Source organism: Bufo bufo, chromosome 2 (genome assembly GCF_905171765.1).
Source record: "Bufo bufo chromosome 2, aBufBuf1.1, whole genome shotgun sequence".
Classification (NCBI taxonomy): domain Eukaryota; kingdom Metazoa; phylum Chordata; class Amphibia; order Anura; family Bufonidae; genus Bufo; species Bufo bufo.
The window spans coordinates 672,411,663-672,430,333 of record NC_053390.1 but is presented as its reverse complement, the minus strand read 5'-3'; the positions used below and the strand labels follow the sequence as shown (position 1 = coordinate 672,430,333).

Here is an 18,671-nt window from a genome sequence, read left to right as displayed (position 1 = left end):
AGATCGGCGGATCCGGCAGGCAGTTCCGACGACGGAACTGCTTGCCGGATCACACTGCCGCAAGTGTGAAAGTAGCCTTAGTGTTTATTTTATTTATTTTTCTTACTATTAGCCCCCTTAGGGGCTGGAACCCTTGTCCTATTCACCCTTAGGTCCCTTTCACCTGGGTGAGATTTCTGCGCGGGTGTAATGCTGTGCACATGAGCGGTGATTTTCACGCATCACTTGTGCGTTGCGTGAAAATTGCAGCATGCTCTATGTTGTGCGTTTTTCACGCAACGCAGGCCCCATAGAAGTTAATGGGGCTGAGTGAAAATCGCAAGCAAGTGCGGATGCGGTGCGATTTTAACGCATGGTTGCTAGGATGAAAGTCTATTCACTGTTATTTTCCCTTATAACATGGTTATCAGGGAAAATAGCATTCTTTAATACATGCTTAGTAGAAGGTAAATTGAGGGTTAAAACATATATATAATTAACTCGCCTCCTCCAATTGATCGCGTAGCTGCCAGTCTCCTGTTCTTTCTTGAGGACCTGTCAAAGGACCTGTGGTGACATCACTGTGCTCATCACATGGTTCGTCACATGATCCATTGCCATGGTAATGGACCATGTGATGAGCTCAGTGACGTCACCACAGGTCCTGAAGAAAGAACAGGAGACCGGCAGCTACACGATCAATTGGAGGAGGTGAGTTAATTTTAAATAATTTTAACCCTCATTGGCACTGTGCCACCAATGTTTATTATACTGGGGTGTTGAGGGGGGCGCACTGCGCCACCAATGAAGATAACTGACCTGTTAATACAAATACAGGAGGTGGGTGCCGGAATCAAATAGCCAGCACCTGACCTCTATGACGGGGAGCTGCGATCCGCTGCAGTTAACCCCTCAGGTACCACACCTGAAGGGTTAACTGCAGCGGATCGCAGCCCCCTGTCATAGAGGTCGGGTGCTGGCTATTTGATTCCGGCACCCGCCTCCTGTATTTGTATTAACAGGTCAGTTATCTTCATTGGTGGCCACAGCCCCTCCCCTCCTCCTCCCGTCTATTCTTATTGGCGGCGGCAGCAGCACAGGGGGAGGGAGAGACTCCTTCTCCACTGCGCTGCTGAGAAGAACATCTGCGGCGGGGCAGAGAACTAGCATCTCCTGTGCCCCGCCGCTGTATTCAACTGCAGAGTTGCGGCGGGTCTAGTTGCAAATGGCGACAAGACTAAAAAGTCTTGTCGCCATTTGTAAATTCTAAGTCGCATTGGCGACTATTTTGGTCGCCATCTGGAGCCCTGTGATGACAGAAACCCTTTAAGATTAGTGCTTCTTATACCATTGAAGAGTAAAGTGAGATATTTGGTGTGATTTGTGCCAAATGTAATACACACACCTCTTGATAAACTTGGTGCATTTTGAGCTCTTGCAGTCAGTCAGATTGTATGTGTGTGTGTGTGTGTATGTGTATATATATATATATATATATATATATATATATATATATTTTCTCAAAAAATTAGCATATTGTGATAAAGTTCATTATTTTCTGTAATGTACTGATAAACATTAGACTTTCATATATTTTAGATTCATTACACACAACTGAAGTAGTTCAAGCCTTTTCTTGTTTTAATATTGATGATTTTGGCATACAGCTCATGAAAACCCAAAATTCCTATCTCAAAAAATTAGCATATCATGAAAAGGTTCTCTAAACGAGCTATTAACCTAATCATCTGAATCAACTAATTAACTCTAACTCTAAACACCTGCAAAAGATTCCTGAGGCTTTTAAAAACTCCCAGCCTGGTTCATTACTCAAAAACGCAATCATGGGTAAGACTGCCGACCTGACTGCTGTCCAGAAGGCCATCATTGACCCCCTCAAGCAAGAGGGTAAGACACAGAAAGAAATTTCTGAACGAATAGGCTCTTCCCAGAGTGCTGTATCAAGGCACCTCAGTGGGAAGTCTGTGGGAAGGAAAAAGTGTGGCAGAAAACGCTGCACAACGAGAAGAGGTGACCGGACCCTGAGGAAGATTGTGGAGAAGGACCGATTCCAGACCTTGGGGGACCTGCGGAAGCAGTGGACTGAGTCTGGAGTAGAAACATCCAGAGCCACCGTGTACAGGCGTGTGCAGGAAATGGGCTACAGGTGCCGCATTCCCCAGGTCAAGCCACTTTTGAACCAGAAACAGCGGCAGAAGCGCCTGACCTGGGCTACAGAGAAGCAGCACTGGACTGTTGCTCAGTGGTCCAAAGTACTTTTTTCGGATGAAAGCTAATTTTGCATGTCATTCTGAAATCAAGGTGCCAGAGTCTGGAGGAAGACTGGGGAGAGGGAAATGCCAAAATGCCTGAAGTCCAGTGTCAAGTACCCACAGTCAGTAATGGTCTGGGGTGCCATGTCAGCTGCTGGTGTTGGTCCACTGTGTTTTATCAAGGGCAGGGTCAATGCAGCTAGCTATCAGGAGATTTTGGAGCACTTCATGCTTCCATCTGCTGAAAAGCTTTATGGAGATGAAGATTTCATTTTTCAGCACGACCTGGCACCTGCTCACAGTGCCAAAACCACTGGTAAATGGTTTACTGACCATGGTATTACTGTGCTCAATTGGACTGCCAACTCTCCTGACCTGAACCCCATAGAGAATCTGTGGGATATTGGGAAGAGAAAGTTGAGAGACGCAAGACCCAACACTCTGGATGAGCTTAAGGCCGCTATCGAAGCATCCTGGGCCTCCATAACACCTCAGCAGTGCCACAGGCTGATTGCCTCCATGCCACGCCGCATTGAAGCAGTCATTTCTGCAAAAGGATTCCCGACCAAGTATTGAGTGCATAACTGAACTTAATTATTTGAAGGTTGACTTTTTTTGTATTAAAAACACTTTTCTTTTATTGGTCGGATGAAATATGCTAATTTTTTGAGATAGGAATTTGGGGTTTTCATGAGCTGTATGCCAAAATCATCAATATTAAAACAAGAAAAGGCTGGAACTACTTCAGTTGTGTGTAATGAATCTAAAATACACTGCTCAAAAAAATAAAGGGAACACTTAAACAACCCAATGTAACTCCAAGTCAATCACACTTCTGTGAAATCAAACTGTCCACTTAGGAAGCAACACTGAGTGACAATCAATTTCACATGCTGTTGTGCAAATGGGATAGACAACAGGTGGAAATTATAGGCAATTAGCAAGACACCCCCAATAAAGGAGTGGTTCTGCAAGTGGTAACCACAGACCACTTCTCAGTTCCTATGCTTCCTGGCTGATGTTTTGGTCACTTTTGAATGCTGGCGGTGCTTTCACTCTAGTGGTAGCATGAGACGGAGTCTACAACCCACACAAGTGGCTCAGGTAGTGCAGCTTATCCAGGATGGCACATCAATGCGAGCTGTGGCAAGAAGGTTTGCTGTGTCTGTCAGCGTAGTGTCCAGAGCATGGAGGCGCTACCAGGAGACAGGCCAGTACATCAGGAGATGTGAAGGAGGCCGTAGGAGGGCAACAACCCAGCAGCAGGAGCGCTACCTCCGCCTTTGTGCAAGGAGGAACAGGAGGAGCACTGCCAGAGCCCTGCAAAATGACCTCCAGCAGGCCACAAATGTGCATGTGTCTGCTCAAACGGTCAGAAACAGACTCCATGAGGGTGATATGAGGGCCCGACGTCCACAGGTGGGGGTTGTGCTTACAGCCCAACACCGTGCAGGACGTTTGGCATTTGCAGAGAACACCAAGATTGGCAAATTTGCCACTGGCGCCCTGTGCTCTTCACAGATGAAAGCAGGTTCACACTGAGCACATGTGACAGAGTCTGGAGAGGCCGTGGAGAACGTTCTTCTGCCTGCAACATCCACCAGCATGACCGCTTTGGGATTGGGTCAGTAATGGTGTGGAGTGGCATTTCTTTGGAGGGCCGCACAGCCCTCCATGTGCTCGCCAGAGGTTGCCTGACTGCCATTAGGTACCGAGATGAGATCCTCAGACCCCTTGTGAGACCATATGCTGGTGCGGTTGGCCCTGGGTTCCTCCTAATGCAAGACAATGCTAGACCTCATGTGGCTGGAGTGTGTCAGCAGTTCCTGCAAGACGAAGGCATTGATGCTATGGACTGGCCCGCCCGTTCCCCAGACCTGAATCCAATTGAGCACATCTGGGACATCATGTCTCGCTCTATCCACCAACGTCACGTTGCACCACAGACTGTCCAGGAGTTGGCAGATGCTTTAGTCCAGGTCTGGGAGGAGATCCCTCAGGAGACCGTCCGCCACCTCATCAGGAGCATGCACAGGCGTTGTAGGGAGGTCATACAGGCACGTGGAGGCCACACACACTACTGAGCCTCATTTTGACTTGTTTTAAGGACATTACATCAAAGTTGGATCAGCCTGTAGTGTGTTTTTCCACTTTAATTTTGAGTGTGACTCCAAATCCAGACCTCCATGGGTTGAAAAATTAGATTTCCATTTTTAAATTTTTGTATGATTTTGTTGTCGGCACATTCAACTATGTAAAGAACAAAGTATTTCAGAAGAATATTTAATTAACTCAGATCTAGGATGTGTTATTTTTGTGTTCCCTTTATTTTTTTGAGCAGTGTATATGAAAGTCTAATGTTTATCAGTACATTACAGAAAATAATGAACTTTATCACAATATGCTAATTTTTTGAGAAGATCCTGTGTATATGTATATGTGTGTGTGTATATATATATATATATATATATATATATATATATATATATATATATATATAAATTTTATTATATAGAGAGATACAGAATTAGTGGGATGTGTGGAAAATCTCAGTTTGTCTTGTATATTTTTGGATTCCATTTACTTCACTGATCTCTGCTGTGGTCATGGTTCAGCACAAGCGGGCTGTGCAAGTTCTGTGACTGTCAGGAAACTTCCTGCTGTGTTTCTGATGGCTTCACACTTGATCAAAGATCAGTAGACCTGGAGAAGTTTTTAAAGTGATCTTTTAATGGTTTTGTGGAGAGCATTTGACTTGCATGAATTTTTTTCCAGTATGCCACTAGAAGTTTAGATGACATTTTCTAACATTAGCACAATGGTGAGCCTGCTAAATCCTCCAGTTTTCTGTATTTGCTGCAAATAAGAATTTGACCTTTTTGTTTTCTGACAGAATTTGAGTATTATAAGGCCCGAGTTGTCCATTATATCCACAAGGAACAGAAAATGCTAATGTGGAGTTGCTTAAGCCGGTGTTTTCCCTTCAGCCCACTAACCTGAAAGATCATCCTGATAAATGTTATTGTCCAGCAGCTGAAAACCCTTTTTTTGCAATCTGTGGTTAGCCACACATTGAGTTAAGTTGTTTGACTTGACTTGTGTTGATTGAGTGCATTACAAGAACTGTCAGTAAAATACTTATTTTTCCCTCTCTAGGAGTTACCGGAAGTTGAAGAATTATCCATTAGCCTGCCAGACCACGTTGAATTAAAGCCATTTGGAACAGTTTCAAGCATTATCGAACAATTGGGTATGTTTTAGAAATTTTGAGTGATCTAATGCTGTATTTCTCAAGGGACCATAAGTGAAAAAGTTAAAAGGGTCTTCCAGGATTTCTTTTATTTTTTTTTACTGATGACCTATCCTCCTAGATGAGTCATAGTATCTAATCATTGAGGGTCTGACACCTGGGACCCCCTCAGATTAGCTGTTTTGAGAAGGTAACTATGCTCTGGTGAGTCTCTAAAAAGTCAGAAAATGTCGACACTTTTTTTTTTTTTTTTTTTTTTTTTCAAAAAATGTTTTTGTGTAAAATAAGAAAAACTAAGGCTACTTTCACACTCGCGTTTGGTGCGGATCCGTCATGGATCTGCACAGATGGATCCGTTTGTATTATCTTTAACATAGCCAAGACGGATCCGTCTTGAACACCATTGAAAGTCAATGGAGGACAGATCCGTTTTCTATTGTGCCAGATTGTGTCATAGAAAACGGATCCGTCCCCGTTGACTTACATTGTGTGTCAGAACGGATCCGTTTGGCTCAGTTTCGTCAGACGGACACCAAAAAGCTGCAAGCAGTGTTTTGGTGTCTACCTCCAAAGCGGAATGGAGACTGAACGGAGGCAAACAGGCATTCTGAGTGGATCCTTTTCCATTCAGAATACATTAGGGCAAAACTGATCAGTTTTGGACCGCTTGTGAGAGCCCTGAACAGATCTCAAACGGAAAGCCAAAATGCCAGTGTGAAAGTAGCCTAAAAATAAAAACTATATCAAATTGGTATCTCTGTAATCGTACAGACAGCACAAAAAATGTTATGTTTCCTGCATAGTGTACCCAAAAAGCAGTGGCAGAACTGCTGCCTTTTCTTTAACCTGCTTCCAGAAAGCGATCAAGAAGTTGAATGCACCCCATACAACTAAAACCGAACGCCTGTAGTTTGAGACTGCAGTTTACAGAATTTAGCTAAATATAATCCACCCTTTTATATATACACTGCGTGCAGAATTATTAGGCAAATGAGTATTTTGACCACATCATCCTCTTTATGCATGTTGTCTTACTCCAAGCTGTATAGGCTCGAAAGCCTACTACCAATTAAGCATATTAGGTGATGTGCATCTCTGTAATGAGAAGGGGTGTGGTCTAATGACATCAACACCCTATATTAGGTGTGCATAATTATTAGGCAACTTCCTTTCCTTTGGCAAAATGGGTCAAAAGAAGGACTTGACAGGCTCAGAAAAGTCAAAAATAGTGAGATATCTTGCAGAGGGATGCAGCACTCTTAAAATTGCAAAGCTTCTGAAGCGTGATCATCGAACAATCAAGCGTTTCATTCAAAATAGTCAACAGGGTCGCAAGAAGCGTGTGGAAAAACCAAGGCGCAAAATAACTGCCCATGAACTGAGAAAAGTCAAGCGTTCAGCTGCCAAGATGCCACTTGCCACCAGTTTGGCCATATTTCAGAGCTGCAACATCACTGGAGTGCCCAAAAGCACAAGGTGTGCAATACTCAGAGACATGGCCAAGGTAAGAAAGGCTGAAAGACGACCACCACTGAACAAGACACACAAGCTGAAACGTCAAGACTGATTTTTCTAAGGTTTTATGGACTGATGAAATGAGAGTGAGTCTTGATGGGCCAGATGGATGGGCCCGTGGCTGGATTGGTAAAGGGCAGAGAGCTCCAGTCCGACTCAGACGCCAGCAAGGTGGAGGTGGAGTACAGGTTTGGGCTGGTATCATCAAAGATGAGCTTGTGGGGCCTTTTCGGGTTTAGGATGGAGTCAAGCTCAACTCCCAGTCCTACTGCCAGTTTCTGGAAGACACCTTCTTCAAGCAGTGGTACAGGAAGAAGTCTGCATCCTTCAAGAAAAACATTATTTTCATGCAGGACAATGCTCCATCACACGCGTCCAAGTACTCCACAGCGTGGCTGGCAAGAAAGGGTATAAAAGAAGAAAATCTAATGACATGGCCTCCTTGTTCACCTGATCTGAACCCCATTGAGAACCTGTGGTCCATCATCAAATGTGAGATTTACAAGGAGGGAAAACAGTACACCTCTCTGAACAGTGTCTGGGAGGCTGTGGTTGCTGCTGCACGCAATGTTGATGGTGAACAGATCAAAACACTGACAGAATCCATGGATGGCAGGCTTTTGAGTGTCCTTGCAAAGAAAGGTGGCTATATTGGTCACTGATTTGTTTTTGTTTTATTTTTGAATGTCAGAAATGTATATTTGTGAATGTTGAGATGTTATATTGGTTTCACTGGTAAAAATAAATAATTGAAATGGGTATATATTTGTTTTTTGTTAAGTTGCCTAATAATTATGCACAGTAATAGTCACCTGCACACACAGATATCCCCCTAAAATAGCTAAAACTAAAAACAAACTAAAAACTACTTCCAAAAATATTCAGCTTTGATATTGAGTTTTTTGGGTTCATTGAGAACATGGTTGTTCAATAATAAAATTAATCCTCAAAAATACAACTTGCCTAATAATTCTGCACTCCCTGTATATAGGGTGGGCCATTTATATGGATACACCTTAATAAAATGGGAATGGTTGGTGATATTAACTTCCTGTTTGTGGCACATTAGTATATGTGAGGGGGGGAAACTTTTCAAGATGGGTGGTGACCATGGCACCATTTTGAAGTCGGCCATTTTGAATCCAACTTTTGTTTTTTCAATAGGAAGAGGGTCATGTGACACATCAAACTTATTGGGAATTTCACAAGAAAAACAATGGTGTGCTTGGTTTTAACGTAACTTTCTTTCATGAGTTATTTACAAGTTTCTGACCACTTATAAAATGTGATCAATGTGCTGCCCATTGTGTTGGATTGTCAATGCAACCCTCTTCTCCCACTCTTCACACACTGATGGCAACACCGCTGGAGAAATGCTAGCACAGGCTTCCAGTATCCGTACTGTTGGAACAAAAAAATTGATGGTATGGTGTGGTATATGGGGTACAAAGATAGTGGGGCCATTCTTAATCAATGGAAACCTCAAGGCCACTGGATATGCAAAATTGCTAAATTATGATGTGTTTCCCTCTTTATGCACTGAAGCTGGCACGTTCCCTGAGTTTTTCCAGCAAGATGGTGCACCACCACATTATGGGTGTCAGGTCTGAGCATTCCTAGATGAACAGTTTCCTGGAAAGTGGATTGGTCATCGTGGGCCTGTTGAATGGCCCCCAAGGTCTCCCGATCTGACCCTCTTAGACTTTTATCTTTGGGGTCATCTGAAGGCAATTGTATATGCTGTGAAGATACGAGATGTGCAGCACTTGAAACTACGGATACTGGAATCCTGTGCTAGCATTTCTCCTGCGGTGTTGCGATCAGTGTGTAAAGACTGGGAGAAGAGGGTTGCATTGACAATCCAACACAATAGGCAGCATATTGAACACATTTTATAAGTGGTCAGAAACTTGTAAATAACTCATGAAAGAATAAAGTTACTCGGGCCCTCTTCTACTTTACATCTTCCCTGCCCTGTCCTCGGGCCCCTGGTGCTCTGTTTGCCCCGGTTTTTCCCTCCCAGGAGCCCCCCCTCACCATTTTTTTTTTTTTTTTCCCGTTCTGGAGTGCCTGCGGTTCCTCTCCGCCGACAGCGCTCCTTTCCCAACTGCGGCATTAATCGAGGCCCCGGCTTTTTCTTTGCCTAGGCCACATCCTTCCCGCCCCCCTTGCTTACCAGGCTTTTTTCTTGTCCCCTCCCCACTTCTCTTGGGACGGGTCTCCTTCCCCTCCTATCCCAATTTATTGCGGGTTTTTGCTGCAGGTGGAGTTTTTGCCTACTTTTTGCTGGCTTTTATTCTGGGCCTCCATCTTGTCAGCACTCCTGAGGGATGCTATCCAGATCTCCTTGCAGCCCTCCTGGCACTCTCCTGCGACTGCTGCAGCACCTCTTCGGGGACACAGCTACTGGAGTCCGATAGGACAGCCTCTGGCTGGCTGCTTTTCCTTTTTTTTTTTTCAGGCTCCCAACCAGTCCTCATGTCCTCTTCCAGAGAAGACTCCCATCCCCAGCCTCCCCTCGGGGTCTCCACGTTTTATTCGTGTGCCCGTTGTAATAAAAAGTTGCCAATCGGTCAACCTGAGCCTGTTTGTGCGCAGTGCCTTGCCCCCAGATCCTCTCCGGACTCCCTGACAACCCCTTCTGGGTCGGTTCCTCCTGAATGGGCTGCCTCCCTGTCCCAAGCCATAAGGAACCTTGCCCGACTCTCCCAATCCATGGTTGAATCGATGGACCGCTTGCCTGCCCAAATTACAGCCTCAGTCCCTCCCAGGGTCTCCTCAGCGGAAGGGGCACGCTCCCGTTCAGACATCAGGTCCCGCAAACAACCTCGGGTTGTCACAGCCTTGTCCCGCTCATCCTCTGCATCCTTGGGTCACTCCCATTACATGTCTGAGGCTGGCGATGAATCCTCCCCTGCCGCACCTTCCGCCGCCTCGGGGGACACCTCTGATTCCGGATCGGAGCAGAGCACAGCCCTGTCTGCGGCCATGCAGGATCTCATCAGGGCAGTTAGGGATGCTCTCCACGTGCAGGAAGACCCCTCCTTTTTTGCTCAGGAATCCGTATCCTTCCACCGTTCCCGACTCCCTGCGTCATCCAGATAGGCGTCTTCAGCCCGCCAAGAGCTCGGACATCCTCTTTCCCTTTTCCAAGGAGTCCATTACTATGTGGTCTGTCCCTCCTCAGGTAGACGCACAAGTGGCCCGACTTGCTAAGGCTACCACCCTTCCTTTGGCCGACGTGGCCTCCTTGTAGACTCATTGTCCAAGTCTGCAACTGTCACAGCGGGTTCTACTATCCGTCCTGCCTTTGCTGCGCCATGGGTGGCTAAGGCCTGTGTGGTATGGGCCAAACAGCTTGTTCAGTCCTTTTTCCTTGGATTCTACTCAGGGGGAGCTCCATCTCTTTGCCTCTCATCTTCTCCAGGCATACCGGTACCTTTGTGATGCTTCCTTGGAATCGGCACGCCGCTCTAGCAGGGCGGCTGCCAACTCTGTGGCCATCCGCCGCACTGTTTGGCTTCGTGCCTGGGCAGTGGATGCCACTCATATCTCTCCCTTTCCTGTGTGGTAGGCTTTTCGGGAAATGCTTGGAGGGGCTTATCTCTGAGGCCACGGGTGGGAAAAGTTCTCTCCTGCTCCAGAACGCCGCAGCCGCCCTATGTCTGCATTGCGATCTCAGCGCTTTCGCTCCTTTCGGGATTCCTCTTCTCGTTAGGACAAAATGATCGTTCGGCCTTCCTTCAAGGCCAAGCCCTCCTGGCACGCCTGCCCTAAGCCTTCCAAACCCCAGTCTGCAAAGCAGTTATCTGCATGACGTGTTTCCCCTGCTCAAGTTGCCCCCTCGAGTGGGGAGTCGGTTGCTCTCCTTTCAGGAGCAATTGAGTGCAAGCGTGGACTCCTCCTGGGTTCTGGAGGTTGTGTCCTCTGGATACAAGATAGAACCGACCCGTGGGGAGGGCGGAGAATTCTTTTAGTTGTTACCCAGGTCCCCCTCCCGGGCGGCCGCTTTTTTTCAGGCCATTTATTCACTTTATGCGCACGGAGTGATTGTTCCTGTCCTGACCTTGGAACATTTTCAGGGGTTTTACTCGAACCTCTTCACAGTTCTCAAGAAGGACGGTTCCCCTTGCCCCATTTTGGATCTTAAGGAGCTCAATTACTTTGTCCTTGTCAGCCACTTTCGTATGGAGTCCCTCAGGTCGGTGATTGCTTCCCTCGAGGTGGACGAGTTACTGTCGTCCATCGACATCTGAGATGCCTACCTGCGTGTCCTGATGGCTCAGTCTCTGAGAGGTCTCTCAGTCTTTACCGCTTGCAGTAGGTTCTCTGCATTTTCAATTCGTGGCATTGCCCTTCGGCCTGGTGTCCGTCCAGAGGGTCTTTTACCAAGGTGTTGGCTCCCCTTGTCACACTTCTCCGTGCCAGGGGAGTTGCCATAATACCCTACCTGGACGATCTTCTGGTGAAGGCTCCGTCCCTGGAGGACAGCCACCTGTTCAGCCTTCATCACCCTGTCTGTGCTGTCCCAGTTCGGCTGGCTGGTGAATCACTCCAAGTCCTCCCTTGTTCCCAGCCAGAGGATGGAATTCCTAGACATGGTCCTCGACACTCGCCTTGGCCGAATGTTCTTTTCTCAGGACAAGGTAGTGGCTCTCCAGTCTGGGGTGGTTCGCCTTCGCAAGCAGTCTCCTCTGTCCATTAGGGTGTGCATGGGCGTCCTGGGCCAGATGGTTGCCGCCTTCGAGGCAATTCCTTATGCCCAATTCCACACATGGTCCCTTCAGCTCTCTATCCTTGCCAGGTGGAACAACTCTCCGCCAGGCCTCGATCGCCCGATCTGCCTGTCCCTACAGGTCCACTGGGACTTGCGCTGGTGGCTGAACCTGCTAACTGTCTCCCTTGGCAGATCCTTCCTTCCCCTTCATTTGCAGGTGATCTCCTCAGAAGCCAGCCTGGCAGTTTGGGGGGCAGTCTTCGGGTCTCTCAGTACCCACGGTCAGTGGTCGATATGGGAGAGCTCCCTACAGATCAATATTCTGGAGCTCAGGGCCATATACCTAGCCCTGTCCTGTTGGACTCACCATCTCTGCGGTCATCCTGTCTGGATTCAGACGGACAACTCCACTGCGGTGGCTTATTTGAACCACCTGGGGGGCACCAGAAGCATGCCAGTCCTGAAGGAAGCCTCTCGCATCCTACGGTGGGCAGAAGAACACGTTCCCGCTCACTCCACTGTGTTTCACCAGCTCTGTCAGTGTTGGGGAATCCCAGACACGGATCTCTTCGCCTCCCGTCTGAATCACAATCTCCCGCTTTACGTCGCCAGGTCTCGGGATCCTCAGCCTCTGGCGGTAGACACCTTGGTGCTGCTGTGGTCCCAATTCAGTCTCCTGTATCTCTTCCCTCCCCTTCCGCTTCTTCCTCGGGTACTCGGACGCCTCCAAAATGGATCGGGTTCCGGCGATATTGGTGGCTCCGGACTGGCCTCGTAGGGTGTGGTACGCAGACCTAGTCTTCCTGCTTGCCGAGGTCCCATGGCGGTTACCTCTGCGTCCCAGCCTCCTTTCTCAAGGTCCACTATTCGACCCGAGTTTACCTCGGATTCATTTAACGGAGTGGCTGTTGAGGCTGAGGTTCCGCAGTCTCTCAGAATCAGTCATCCAGACTATGCTTCATGAACGCAAACCCCAGTCGGCCAAGATGTACCATCGTACCTGGAAGGCCTATTTTGCTTGGTGTGAACCTGGCGAGGTTCACCCTCTCCTTTTTTCCGTCCCTAGGATTCTTGCCTTTCTTCAGGCCAGCCTTGGGAAGGGTTTCCGCCTGGTGCAACCCCGGGATTTGAATTTGGTCCTAGATGCCCTTCAGTCCTCTCCCTTTGAGTCCTTGAAGGAGGTCTCCCTTTCTTATGTCTCCTTTTTAAAGTTGCATTTTTAGTCGCGATTACTTCCATTCGCAGAGTCTCCGAGCTGGTGGCGCTCTTGTGTCGGTCCCCCTTTTTGGATTTTCAGCAGGACAACCTTTCTTCCCAAGGTGGTTTCTTCCTTCCACATAAATGAGGAGATTGTCCTACCTTCGTTCTGTCCCAACCCCTCTCATCCCAGAGAGCGGTCTCTCCACCGTCTGGATGTGGTTTGGGCGCTTCGGCTGTATCTCCAGTTAACGGAGCCCTTCTGTCGATCTGACACTCTTTGTCGTCCCCGAGGTCTCACGTAAGGGTTTAAAAGCCTCCAAAGCTACCATCTCCCACTGGATTAGGTCAACTGTCAAGGAAGCCTATGTGGCGAAGAGTCGTGAGCCCCCCTTCCGGTAGACCGCTCACTCCACTAGGGCGGTCGGGACATCATGGGCGGTCTGGCATCTAGCCTCTGCTTCCCAGGTCTGCAAGGCTGCCACCTGGGCCTCAGTTCACACCTTCTCCAAATTCTACCATATTCATTCCTTGGCCTCTGCTGATGCCAGTTTGGGTCGCAAGGTTCTACAAGCAGCTGTGTGCTAGGTTCTTCGCATGGCTGTTTCTTCCCACCCTTGGGCACTGCTTTGGGACTTCCTATGGTGCTGTGTCCCCCAATGCCATTCATGAGAAAACTGGACTTTTGTACTTACCATAAAATCCTTTTATCATTGGATGCATTGGGAGACACAGATCCCACCCTTGTTGTTGTTTTTTTTTTTTTCTTCGTTCAGGTTTTCCAGATTTCCCGGGACCCTTTGGATAATGGTCCTCTTTCTGGTTTAGGATATGTTGGCTTCACCGTTCGTCTGTTTTTTTTTTATGCTCCTACTGCTTTCGGGCCAACTGGTTAGTTTAGTGTCTGTGCAGAGGGGTATAGCCCATCTGGGTGGAGCAAACACTTTTTTTTCTTTCTAGTGTCAGCCTCCTAGTGGTAGCTGGGCTTATAACCATGGTGCTGTGTCCCCCAATGCATCCAACGAGAAAAAGATATTTTACAAGTACAAAGTAGTACAAAAATCCAGTTATTCAAACTCGCCCATTTATGCTTGTGGTCAATAGTGGACGCGACCCCAACGCGCGTTTCAGCGTACCTTCGTCTGGGCGTAACATCATCATTGTGAATCATGCCTGATAAACCCACCAGCGCCAATCACAAAGAGGCTCCTCTTAACCTGAGTATAGGAGGCAACATGAGGGTCGCACCCCCACACGACATCACCTCCAGCTCCGTGGGTCTGACGCGGGTCACTTCCAGGCCGAGCGTCACACTCGCATGCACGCAGTCATGTGACAAAAGGTCATGTGACCTGGGCGGAGCGTAGAGACATGGCCGGAAGGTTGCATGTTGGACCCATCAGTCATGTGCTCAACTCCAGATACCTCATCAAATAACAAGTCCATAGGAAAGTGTACCTTTGCTTCCCCTCTGGGGACCATTTAGTACTACAGTTGATATTAAACATCAGTTTATATATCTGTACATCATACCTAATATAGTATATGATTACCATATGTAAACAGAACATTCTATCCATATATATAGTATATCTATATGTGCCCAATTATATACGGACTATTTCATCTAAATACAAAATCAAAGAAATGCAATTATTAAATATATAGGGCATATATTATAAAGTGAAAGAACGTAGTGATGAAAAATACATATACTACACTGTAACCAAAAATGTGCACCTATCTTGATTAGGGAAAAAAAAAGAAAGAAAACAAACGTGGGGGTTGCCGTCTATACTCAGGTGATCCTTTTTTTTTTTTTTTTTTTTTTTTTTTTTTTTTTTACAATTAAGAGCCTCTTTGTGATTGGTGTTTGTAGGTTTATTAAGCATGATTCACAATGATGATGTTACTCTCCAGACGAAGTTACGCCGAAACGCGCGTTGGGGGTCGTGTCCACTATTGACCACAATTGCAAATGGGTGAGTTTGAATATTGGTATTAGTTTTTTATACTCTGGTCTGGACACAGTTATTACTATTTAATCCTGGCACTATTTGTAGCTATGTTGTTTACAGGGTACTATCCCAGTGGGTGTAGTCCAGACCATACTTTATAATATACACACCTTTCCTTATTCACCCCCATTTATAAATTGTGGTTTCTGGAGGATGCTTTTTCTGCCACCAGTCCTTGCATCAGATTTTTTTTATTTATTTTTTTGATAAAAACTTTTTTTGTTGCTTGTATACACAATAAAGCTTTTATTATATTTTATGGGTGCTGTTTTGGGCTCGTTTTGTCTTTGTAAGTTGTTTGCAGTTTTTGAGCTGGTACCTTGGTTACCATAATTGATGAGGCTAGTGCTCAAGCAGAGTGTACTGTACACCCGTGAGTTAGGTGTTTATTACTGCTTGGCCTGTTTTTTTTTGTTTATCCATAGTAGATAGTAATGCTGTGATGCTGCCTACCATATGCCGTCATGATTGAGCCTAATAACAGGGAAAGCTCACCAACATATATGTAAGTGCCAGGGTGTAGTGAGGCCTCACCCCCCTAGGCAGCTCTGCAAGTGGAAGCAGCCAGTCCTGCTCACATTCTAGGACAGGCTGCTGGTGGCCATTTTAAAGGGGTTATTTAAGGCTCATTAACTGCCCCGCAATGCGTCAGACCCACGGAGCTGACAATACTTACATGGTTCTCTCCCAATTGCTCCACGGCTGTCTCTGCATCTCCCTTGCATGCAGATTAGATCCTCTGTTTACCATGGAGCATGTGACTGCTACAGCTAATAGCTGGCTGCAGTGGCAACCTGTTACACTTGCATCACCAGCTATTGGAATGCAGAAATGATGGACGTGGAGGGATCGGGAAGAAAACTGGCGGTGGGTACCAGTATTATCAGCATTGCCAGGCAGGGCATTGTGGAGGGGTTGTTAAGTCTTGGATAACCCCTTTTAAATCTTTCCTGAAGAACCCCTTTAAAGGGTTTGTGTCGCGAAACATGTTCTGCATTTCTCAAACCAGCACCTGGATCTGAATACTTATTACTTTTATTATTGCATGTCATTAAAAATTTTGCATAGCCTGTGATAGGGATCGACCGATATTGATTTTTTAGGGCCGATACCGATAATTTGTCAACTTTCAGGCCGATAGCCGATAATTTATACCGATATTCTGGGTATTTTTATTTTTGAGGGAAAAAATGTTTTTCCTATATTTTTTATTTTTTTTTACTAACTTTTAGCCCCCTTAGGGACTAGAACCCTTGTCCTATTCACCCTGATAGAGCTCTATCAGGGTGAATAGGAGATCACACTGTCCCTGCTGCTCTGTGCTCTGTGCACACCACAGCAGGGAGCTGAACATGGCAGCCAGGGCTTCAATAGCGTCCTGGCTGCCATGGTAACCGATCGGACTTACACTGCTGGGGCTCCGATCGGAGGAGCAGGGGCGAGGGGATCCTGTGGCCACTGCCACCAATGATTAATACTGGGTGGGGGGGCGCACTGCGCCACCAATGTTTTTACTATTGGGATGGGGGCGCACTGCGCCACCAATGATTAATACTAGGGGGCTTGGGGGGGGGGGGGGGGGGGGCGCACTGCGCCACCAATGAAGATAAGTCTCTCATTCATATACAGGATGCGGGAGCTGGCTGCAGAATCACCTAGCCGGCTCCCGACCCCTATGAACGGTAGCTGCGATCCGCCGCACCTTAGGGGTTAACTACCGCGGACCGCAGCGGCCGTTCATAGAGGTCGGGAGCCGGCTATGTGATTCTGCAGCCAGCTCCCGCCTCCTGTATATGAATTAATGAAAGACTCATCTTCATTGGTGGCGCAGCGGCCACAGCCCCTCCCCTCCTCTTGTCTCCTCTCCTGCCATTGGCGGCAGCGGCATTACAGGGGGAGGGAGACACTGCTTCCTTCTCCCCTGTGCTGCGGAGGGAACACAGAACGCGCTGAGAGCAGCGCGTTCTGTGTTCCCAATACGTTATCGGAATATCGGCAAAATAGATGCCGATACCGATAACGTTCAAAATCCTCAATATCGGCCGATAATATCGGTAAAACCGATAATCGGTCGATCCCTAGCCTGTGAGATATTCACTAAAATCTATCTGTAAAGCGCCTCCTGCAGTTTCTTGCATGGCAAGACCACTTACTGTTATCTCACATATATATATATATATTCTTATTATAGCCACATTTACTCCTCCCATAGTTTTTACACTACATAGACGGTAATATACCGAAACGTGCGGTTTGTTCTCGATTGGTGTGCTATTACTTTGTGGAACATTTTGCCGAATGGTTCATGAAATATCAGCGTTTTTGTGGCGAAAATGGTCCCATAGGAATGAATGGCGGAGCTGAAAAACTAGGACATAATTGCTAATCTGCCACCACTCCCTTATTTTCAAGCCCATCTACACAAATCTTATATCAAAACGTTCAGCTATCCCTGCTGGCACTAGAAATGTCCACGGCTAAGCCATAGTCCTGATAGTTTTCACAATATGACCATTTGTTTGCAACTCACGCTGCCCATTGACATTCATTGAAACGCCACCTCAAATTTGAAGGGCAATTTCTAACCTACGACTGTGCATCAAAATGTAGGTCGGGGTCTTGTGATTCTCACACTATAAAGCTCTTCGTTTGAAAATGGCAACCGCCAGTGAAGTGACCTCTTTTCTGCTGGGACTGGGGTGTGCTTTCTAAGTCTGAGGGGCTCTTGTCTCTATAGGAACAGAGGTGGGCGCGGGCGTCATGTGACTGCTCCTCTGAAGATGCTTGCCGCAATGCATGCTGGGACATTTACTTACCCACACAGCCTGTCTGAGGAAGCTCCTCAGGGGAACATGTCATGGTGAACACATTAGAAAAATGACATCTAGCCAGCACATTTAGCGTGATATAAAGACTTCATAGTTTGGGCTATTGTCTGGGGCACTTTGGATTTTTGATACTTGGGGTGGCCAACCCCTTTTAAAAGTTTGGAAATTAGTTTTATACAGTAGAAAGTATTTGAGGTGTTTCAACTAGCTACATTTACGAAAAGAAATTAGAGGCGTGTGAATATCATCATGCCATCTAAAGGAAAGAGATCTAAAGCTGCAAAGATACGCTGGACTAAACTGGACCTTTCATACCCACGCTTTCAGGATCCAGAGCCCCACAGCAGCATAGTGGAAATGGAGGTTTGTGACAGTGAATGTGCCCATGAGGTACATAGTGAACCTGTGGTCATTCCCATGTTCAACTCTGTGTCAAGTTCAAGAGCACAGTGACAGTGTGATGGGCACTTCTGAAAACCATGGCATGAAACAAGCATGCGTACCAAGTGAGATATCTGTGCAGGCATCATTTCATCATGTTAAGGAACAAACAGTGTACATGCATGGCTCTGACATTTTCTGGCATACCACAGGGAGCTTGATGATGTGAGGAAGGATGATCTTGATCAAATACTGAAGGAGGGCAACAGCTTGTATGGCACAACAATAAAACGGCTAAAACGAAGAAATGTCTACTCTTCCCACTCCATAAAGTTACGCTGCCCAGTCCAACCTTTCCACAGTTACTCTGCCCACTCCAGTTGTAGACTACTGGTGGAGGCAAGAACACTTTACACAATTTCCCCAGAAATTTTAGCTTTTCTAGTTTTTATTTTTGTCCATCTCAATGAGCTGGTTGAATGTACTCAGTTTAAATCTTCAACTGCACCAGCC

General features: G+C 46.7%; 1 protein-coding gene across 1 annotated transcript in view; it reads left to right on the top strand.

Moving 5' to 3' along the window:
- The window catches only part of NAF1 (nuclear assembly factor 1 ribonucleoprotein), a 105,646-nt gene that overhangs the window by 47,121 nt on the left and 39,854 nt on the right, over positions 1-18,671 (top strand). Inside the window, exon 4 of the mRNA XM_040418624.1 lies at positions 5,409-5,502. Within this exon, the coding sequence (XP_040274558.1) occupies positions 5,409-5,502 (94 nt within the window). The remainder of the gene's footprint in view (positions 1-5,408; positions 5,503-18,671) is intronic.